General features: G+C 40.9%; 1 protein-coding gene across 1 annotated transcript; it reads right to left on the bottom strand.

The window, feature by feature from the left end:
* Positions 1–2,740: 2,740 nt before the first annotated feature.
* On the bottom strand, positions 2,741–9,044 carry LOC143102780 (uncharacterized). The gene is made up of 4 exons (XM_076266592.1): positions 8,993–9,044; positions 4,952–5,991; positions 4,016–4,105; positions 2,741–3,406 (listed from the first exon to the last, which is right to left on the bottom strand). The coding sequence occupies exons 2-4, from the start codon at positions 5,971–5,973 to the stop codon at positions 3,358–3,360; spliced, it is 1,161 nt and encodes a 386-aa protein (XP_076122707.1). The 5' UTR covers positions 5,974–5,991; positions 8,993–9,044; the 3' UTR covers positions 2,741–3,357.
* Between the last annotated feature and the right edge of the window lie 534 nt (positions 9,045–9,578).

Here is a 9,578-nt window from a genome sequence, read left to right as displayed (position 1 = left end):
GGAAAAAGTATATGAGTGAGTGCAGTATTGGCCTGAAGGAGAGTTTGTGCCTGCTAGAGGTGTTGCTCTTTTGGCAGAGAAGAGTTTGAGGAAAGATCTTGTTCTAGTCCCTACGGCCTGAAGACCTGCAAGGAGGAATGGAGTGGTTAGAGGAGACATAGCATTTTCAAAAGGACCTAGCAGGCAGGCAAATAAACAGCCATGATACATTTACGTTGCCATTAGTTAAATCAACGAACACAATGTATAGGCCTACATATTATGTAGACACATAACCAATGACAGTAACAGACAATGACAGACAATAATGATCAGCCAGACAGGAGAATGAAAATAAGATTAATATGGCCTTCAGGTGCATCGGAATTATTATGGGTTAATGACAGTAGCCTAGAAAGGGACAGGGACTAGGAAGAGTACTTTTGTCCCTGTTGGCCTTCCATACACGACAGCCTGACCAGCGAGACAATTTGCCTAGGATGTGGACCTAGCAAAGCTGTATCATGGCAACTTTGGCAAGGAAACCATCGCGAGTGTCGATAACTGGAGTAACGGAGTTTTTTAAGCGGTTCCGTACATGTATGTTAACAGCGTAGCCTGATAAGTCTGACGGTTTTCGTCAGAAAAGTTTAGCAACCATATTTGCGTTGTTAGCGATACGACGTTAACCTCATTAAGCAACTAGGATCTAACACGAGACTAGGGTGAAAGAGAAACCTTCAAGCCGCGGAACTTCTCTCTTTCCGTTGATAAGACCGGGCGGACAATCCGAACAGTGGCAACAATTTGGCCTACCTTACTCTCCGACGTTTACGAGCTACTATCCTACATGGAAACCCCCGAGACTTTGGTGAGATGCGTCCAACTCGGTTGAAGCGAACGTAAGTAGGCTAAGCTACTATGACTGCATCACATGTTAAAGTTGTGGCGAAGTGAATGACTAGCTACCCGTGCATGGATACGGAACATCGAAAATCGGCACCTGAAAGCAACAGGCAGGTGCAAAGTAAATTGATTATAAAGGCTGATGCAGACTGGTGATTGGTCGGAAGTAATGAATGAATGAGTGACGCATGCATTGAGTCTTCCTGACAGAATTTAATGCTAACGCTTCCATTTCTATTGGCTGACGCCGTGGACGTCATCCAATCACAGCGTTCTATTTTGTTAGAGTCTTAAGGCGGGCTTAACAGGATAACGACAGTCCTGCGACGGTGAACAACAAGGAAGGTGGCTATGGCGGACGAAGAGCGGTTGTTTGAATTGGCGTTGGCGTCAACTTTGGAGGAGTTGGACTTGTGCTTTTCTTTGAAAGTTGAGCAACACAATGCACTTAAGTCATTCCTTTCGAAGAAGGATGTATTTGCCGTTTTTGCCGTCCGAATACGGATATGGTCGTAGCGCTGGCCTATTGCATGCCTAAGCAGTTTGAAAGACAATTCTCTGCCCGCCCCTTTGTATTAAGCGAGGTGAATGGTTCGATTCCAGACTATACATTTCAATGATATAGGATGGCCCGCCAGGCTAGCTGTTTTCCCTTGATGAAAGTGAAACCATGAGTTTTCCCACATCTCAACTTTGGCCAAAGTTTTTAGAAATAATCGTTTTAAGTGATAAAACCTCATTGAAATAATATGCATATTCCATATGGGGTCTTAGCCATCTGTCTCCTTCTAGCCACAGCGTTTTTTGTTGCAAACATAATGAACCTAAGCATGCTCCGTTGACGTGGTTAACGAGGCGCTGTTGCTCACCTGTCCATCATTGTAAAGCCTGATTTGATTGGTCCGCCAGATTTGGACCAGGGTTTGGACAGCCCAGCCCAATGGCCAGGCTACTCCGGACGCATGACAGGAACAGAACGTTCATGGAGCGTATGCTGCAACGATTAGCTTCCACTGTAATGAATAGGAGTGGCTCCACCAGACATGAGATCAGGCAATATGCACCATGGATATTAAACGGGGAAAAAACGTCCCTCAGTCTTCTCATTTCTATTTTGTGTTCTGCATATGCTTCACTTATGTTGTGCTTTCAGTGTAGCCCGACTGTGAGTTAGCCGCCCTTTAATCTTTTATTGACCAGTGGGGATTTTGTGGGCAGCAGTCTGATCATGGTTTCATTACAATCTGAAATGTGGCATATTGTATAGTTTATCTAGTCCCATCCAATCTCTGCTGGCCCTTGATTAATGGGGGCAGAGTGTTAATTTAGAGCCACGAGGGATTGACTGGTGGCAAATGCATAGGAATGGGCTTTAGGGTTTAAACACCTGAGAGTGTGTTAGTGTTTAAAAGACCTGAGAGTGTGTTAGTGTTTAAAAGACCTGAGAGTGTGTTAGGGTGTAAAACACCGTAGAGTGTGTGGGCTCTTCCCTTCTCTCCTTTTCCTGCTATTGCTGTCTTGAGTATGGGGATCTTGGGAACTGTTCCTTCATCTACCATTCATACAACTCCTGATGTGCCATGCCATTGCGTCTGACATTTGTTTATGAACTGGTTAGTAATGTTGTAGCTCCTTTACTAATTTAATGGGTTATATATTATTGGAACTATATTATTATTAATATTTTCTGCAATATTTACAAATCTAATGAATCTTACTGTTCTATGTTCTGACACGTATGAACATTCCCCTCCAGATGTTTTCCATTGTTGGATATATGTCCTTACAATGATACCATACAAATATTTAACTCAAGATAGTTTTTTGTGGTAAAAACAAAAATCAAAACCAAATATTCCACTTTCATTTTTATTGGTTCTGAATGATCTTTAATTGTACGTCAATGTAGAGATATAGAAGGCAGTCTTTAATGTTATTAGAAATTGATGGTTATAAACATTTTATAGATAGTATAGATAGCACCACACACACTTTATTTGTGATTAACTTGCTACTTACATATAAATGCAAAATGAAACTAGCCTATAGTAAGACACACATACAACTTTATGATTGATTAAGAATAAATATCAAGACTAATGAGATGTTAGAAACAGTAAAGACACAAAGATTCCTCAGTCACACATTCCTCCACCTTTCTTCTAATTATGAATATATAATATATATATTTTTTATTTACCAGCTATTTAAATTTACACTATCACTGAAAAGAGATCATGGTTTAGAGTGTGTGACATATGAAACTGGTACAGAAGCTGGAAGATATTCAGCTCTACATCATTCCTATTTAATATTGAATAAATGTAGCTCATCAGGCACTAAAAATAGCTGTCGGTGGTCGTGTCATTTGTAGTCCTGCTGGCTGTTCCTCAGACTCTTTGGCCTCGTAGGGAATCGGGTGTCTTCTCACTTTTTCACTTTGCCAGGGGTTGACCGTTAATCAGACAGATCTTAGTCAGACAATGTCAGACGGTCCATCGAAGACAGTTGCTCCTCCGTGCTATTGAAAAATGAAAACACACGGTTATGACTGAGTAGGCTAGGCCTTACTCTAATGTAGGGCTACACGATTTGAGGAAAATATCTAATAGCGATTTTTCTGACAGATATTGCAATTTGCGATATGATTTTTGAATGTCAATGAATTGATTCAGTTCAATATTCCAAATGTCTCATTAATTTGTGCCGCCCCTGATTGGTGAGCACGTCCAGACACTATCACCCCTGATTGGTGAGAACGTCCAGACACTCTCACCCCTGATTGGTGAGCACGTCCAGACACTTTCTTCTCTCTTTCTCTCAAACACTCTTAGCTATCCATCATGTCCGAGGGGAGACAGTCACCTCATTTACCGTACACACACACACACTCTCTCTACCTACAGTATATCCCTCTTTCACATACACACACACACACTCACTCTCCCTCTCTCTCTCACACACACAAACACACACATTCTCTCTCTCTCTCACACACACACACACACACACACATTCTCTCTCTCTCTATGTCCCTCTTTCACTCTCACACACACACAGACACTCTTAGCTGCCCATCATGTCTGATGATGGTGCTTGCTCCAGAGGAGGGGTAGGGTAGGGGGTCTACCTAGGTTGGTGTCGTCGCATGTGGCTGTGGAGGCCGATGCGTGAGCCACACACTCGCCCACAGGTGTCACAACGGTGTCCTGATGTTTCACTGTGAAAATAAGAAAATGTTGAGGAAAAACACAAATTAACAAAGTAACATGACATAGACTTTTGTGTACTCTTGGCTTTAGATAAAATTTCAAGTTTGGACAAAAGTTCTGCCAACTTGGAGCTTCTTGTTAAACTAATTACAGTATGATATTTTGGTAACACTTTATATTAAGACACCCATATTCACCATCAATAAGCTGCTTACTAACATGTATATTAGTAGCATACTAGCCATTTATTATAAGTCACTATAATGTTATATGTCATTATAAGTCACTAATTAATACCTTATTCTGCAAGACCTTATTCTACCCTTACTAGACCCTTAAATAAGAATTTCCTCTATGTAAGCTTCTAATTACCCCTTATTCATAGTTATTAAATCAGTTGTTGCATATGAATTATGACCTACATATGCATGGCTCAGTTATGGGGCTTGTAAGGTGGTAGTACCACAAGAACAGTTATTCCCCCTAATAATACATCTTACAAAGATGGTCTGTTCAAATTGAGACACTAAACCAAAAGTGCTAATAGTGTACAAATAACTCATAATTAAGTCTTTGTAATGCAGAATATGTTCCCTATTCTAAAGTAGGGTCTTTGTTCACATTTAATTCACAATTAATTTGGCCCTTATTAACCCCCATGTGTTCCCTAAACTAAAGTTGCCTCCTATTCACACTTATTAACTGTATTACAGCGCACAGTAGGCTACACAACAAGCAGACTAGACACTAACAAATGGCTAGTATGCTACTAATATACATGTTAGTAAGCAGCTAATTTGGTGTGTATGTGAATATGAATATGACATAAGACCTACCAGTGTAATAACACTTACCATTGGGAATGTGAACATTTTGTGCGTTCTGGGATCAACAGAATGACGTTGTGGTCGGACTGCGTGTTGTCTGTGGAACGCAGCGGGGGTTTGCACTGGGATGTGTAGGCCTCTGAGACGTTGCCATAGCACTTGTCCAGGATCGTGTATTCTTTTCTTTTATTCAGGATCTTGTTTATTCTAGTGGGGCAGGTCACATACTGCTCCACGTTAAACATACCTTTCTCATCAAACTCATACCAGTTGAAATCACCCAGGATGAAGACAGGGCCCCCTTCAGACCAGTTTAGACCTTCACGGTAGTATTGTTCAATCTCCTCTTTTGTGAATCTGCGTTCTGCTCCTGGTTGCATGTACAACAGAATGAAGTAGAGTGGAGGTTGGTTTTGTGCCTCATATGAAAAGGCGAATAATTGATAGTTTGGGGTTTGATTCTCATACATCTCCTTGGCTTGGACACCGTCTTTTATTAAAACACCCAGACCTCCTCCTCGTTTCTTGTTTGTCTTCTTTGGATCACGAGGATAATGGGTCTCCTTGTAACCTTCCTCATCAACAAAAGAGAAATCCTCCTCTTTCAGCCAGGTCTCAGTGAAGCACATGAGGTCAGGGCTCTGGAACTCCTCCCTAATGCGATCTCTCAGGTCTTCCACCTTGTTTTGGAGGGAATGTGCGTTTGTCAGCAGGATGTGTGGGAGCTTGAATGAAACCCCTTTTGCAGTGGTAACATTACATGTCCCTCGGAGCTGGGCCTCCTCGTGTGTGTGTTGGCCTCCTGCTTGCTGCTGTGTGTGATACTCTGGTCGTGTGCGACCGTGGCCTCGTCCAGTGGCTGTGGCCTTGCCAACTCTTCTAATTGGGGTGGTAAAGTTTCTGCCCGGCCTGGTAGAGTCAGATAGACTCAGGTATAGCCAGGTGTAGCCAGGTATATCCAGGTCTGCCATCAGTTCAGGTGGTATCTCTTCCTCCACGTCCAACTCACCACGTATGCATGGATGAGGACTCAAAGTAGCTGCCGCCATTTTCAATCAGACTGCTCCCTAATGAATTAACAGAGGATGAGAAACAAACAGACAGAAATTAAAATCATCAGGAGCACTTGTAGCTGTAGTGCAAAAATAACAAATCTGGCAACACAAATCAGCTGATTAAATAGAAGGAAAGAAGCAGCAGACACATGTAGACACATAAAAAAGTCTTAGCAAGCTGTTATATATTATACATTGTATATAAATTATATATTATAAATGTAATTGTCAAGCACTCAGGCCATAATGCCCCTATCATCTAGCTATACATGCAACAACGGAATTATTTTACAAAACCAAAACAAGGATTGTTACATTAACATTACATCATGCATATTTTACAGTGCTTGTTTGATCGATTGAGACACACACACACACACACACAGAAATCGGCCAGCTTTATACACAATGTCTGCATGTTTCACCTCCTCTCCTAGCATTGCTAATGTCCAACGTCCAGCTGGACAAGTCTAATCTAGCCCTAACCACGACCTTCCTCTCCTAGCTGGACATGTCTAATCTCGCCCTAACCACGACCTTCCTCTCCTAGCACTACTAAACAGCTGGACAAGTCTAATCTCGCCCTAACCACGACCTTCCTCTCCTAGCACTACTAAACAGCTGGACAAGTCTAATCTCGCCCTAACCACGACCTTCCTCTCCTAGCACTACTAAACAGCTGGACAAGTCTAATCTCGCCCTTACCACGACCTTCCTCTCTTTCCCGACTGTCCCTCCTCCTTCTTATCTTGACTGCACTTTGCTTGAACTGGCTGTTTATTCTATGTGAGTACCTATATCTGCACTAACTTGTCCTAACTGCACTGTACCTTTATTGTTCCCTGTTTGTAAGTCGGATTGGATAAAAGTGTCAGCCAAATGACTAATGATTAAATGTAAATGTTTCCAAATAAGGGCTGCACTGAACTTAGTTTGATGATGATTGGCTACATTCTGTCTGACTAGAAATTTCCTTCTTAGTTATTTTCTTGGAACTCTTGTCTCTTGTTTCTCGACACCAAGCCATTCATTTCTGCATTTCTATATTTACTAGCCTGAGAACAGAGAACTACTGATGACCATGCGAAACTGGTCTGTGGCATTTAGAGAAAGGGGAAGTCTTAGTCCTAGAGGAAATCCTAGTTAAATCCTTGTATTACTTCATTTCTTAATAACTCATGAATCTTCAGGAATTCACAGTTCATAGTCTGTCATTCGTGACCTCATACATGAACAGCACATCAACTAAAGCTTTAGGTACGGTGGGCACATCATTATGAATTAGGCTATGATTTAATAAGCATGATCATGATTATTTCTTTTCTGCCAAAAATGTGGTCATCACTGCTCAAATTCTGATTTGAACACAACTTTGCAGTTCTCTAAACACATGTCCATTAGTCAAAACTTTAGTTGAGGGGCCACAGGAAATATGAACTCATGAGCATTTAACCTTAAATTCATGTAATCATAATGATCATGCTTAAGAAATCATAAATCATAATGATGTACCCATTGTACTTAATGTCTTAGTTGATGTTTTGTTCATGCATGAGGTCATGAATGAGAGACTAGAACTCATGTCAAATAGGCTACTGATGATTCATAAGAAAGGAATGGAGTAATGCATAAATTGTGTGCTAAAATTAAAAGTGTGTTGAAATTAATTCATGCATGAATTCATGATAATTCATGTACCCTTATCGTAGAGTGTTATACTTGGAATGTGGGCAATTCTGATCAAAATGTTTATGTATTTGTGCATAGTTGTAGACTAAGAACTACATATAATCTTTAGCATACAGCCCATTCAATCAAGGAACCTACAGCTCAAATCTGCAATAATGTTCCATGAAGATTTATTAAGTGTACACATAACACATCAGAAACAAAAATGATGGAGCCTGGGTCAAATATGTGGTAGATGGACATGGTTAACTTAACCATGGGGTCACCAGACACAGACTAACTCATGTCATGTGGAAAGATGTATCCACATGTTGTATCCACATGTTGACTTAAATTTACAAACAAGACAATCCTGGAACCTCTGAAATCTATTTTCCTCTCTCTATCTATTGAATAAGTGAAATATGGTGCAGAGAAGGGTTTGTAAAAAAGATATAAGCTAGATAATATATCTGGTCGAATCAGTGGAAGATAGAGATGAAGAGTGGTAGGGGAGTGATACCAAGCATCTCTGTATCTCCCTCCCTCTCTCTTGCTCTCACTTCGTGTCTCTCCCTCCCTCTTTCAACTCCTTACTCTGTCTCCTCCTCCCTTTCACTTTCATTCCTTGTTTCCTTCTCTCCCCCCCTCTCTCTTCCACACCATGTCTCGCATTTCTTCTCTCCCCTGCCCTCTGCTGTGTTCTGAATAGCTCATCATGCTATGTCCTGCAGTTTAGTCCAATTTAATTGTGTTTGCTAGCCTGACGAGCCAGACCCACATTAAAATGTAATTTGCTGCCGCTAGGTGCGTCTAGATTTCTAGGATATGTGTTTGCTATATTGGCAACAATTGTTAAGGAGGGTAAAACGTCATGTTGCATATACATGACAAAAACAACAACAACATATATTCAATTGAAAACTAAGGCATTTCTATGGACCTGCTACTTATGAAATATAACGCAACGTGTGTTGTGTGTTGATGATGTGGGTGCCGCGCTCCGATAGCCCTGAAACTGCACTCAACAGGGCAGACAAAACACGCTACTTTCATTTTTATTTCAGCCCGCTTGCTTTCCGTGATTGTAATTAGAACTTTCGAACATAATTCTATGAAGTTAACGAGAGGTATCTGCGATCTCAACTGGTTATATCTAGTTTCCCTATACGCTTCTGTAGGAAATAGGAGTGAATTTACGCGAATGCTTTTATTATTAAATAAATACAGAAATAAGGATTTGTTTGCAATAGCATTTTCACTGCCTCGACCCTTAATGACATGACGAATATAACCACTTTGTAGCCTATCACATTGTTAAATGGTTAGAGACAGAGGAACATACCTTAGGTATGGGTGTGTGTCTTGTGTGTCCTTCCACTCCCTCAAGAGCTGAAGTGCAGAGGGGTGGGCTTTATACTCAACAGAGTAACACATGGTTTCTGGGAAAATCTTATGTATATAAATATAGTATGCTACAAAATAGTATTTCTTGTAAATCAGCACAAATATGAGGTGTGTGTTTGACGTCGATAGCCAAGGGACAGATAAAAGAGCAAAAAGTTGTGATCATATAAATTAATATTGGAGTCTATCAGCTATGTCTTGAAACATTGACTGCCTCTTTCCAACATAATTATCTATTACCAGAAAAATGTGAATATGACATTCATTTTGGTGCCTCTTTATGGAAAGGTTTAATTCCACCACAAATGATGCTACATTCCCACCAGTGTGGCCTTGAGTCTTCCTGGGCCTCTGCCCTCGACACCCTCTCCCTCACTAACTCTGTGTGCTGTAGTTCAACACTGTTTGATTCATCCTTGACACAGACTTTGCAGTATTAGCTTACATACAGTAACAAAATACTAGCATGGAATCATTCAGTCAGTGCATTGCCATTTCCTGTGAACCAGGTGACAGTGTTTGAG

The sequence above is a fragment of the Alosa pseudoharengus genome, unplaced genomic scaffold (assembly GCF_046254945.1).
Source record: "Alosa pseudoharengus isolate Yale_2024_CS ecotype anadromous, Long Island Sound unplaced genomic scaffold, YU_APseudo_1.1 YU_APseudo_1.1_scf_4, whole genome shotgun sequence".
Classification (NCBI taxonomy): Eukaryota; Metazoa; Chordata; class Actinopteri; order Clupeiformes; family Clupeidae; genus Alosa; species Alosa pseudoharengus.
Note: the sequence above shows the minus strand (reverse complement) of the source record. Positions and strands in the feature narration are given on the sequence as shown.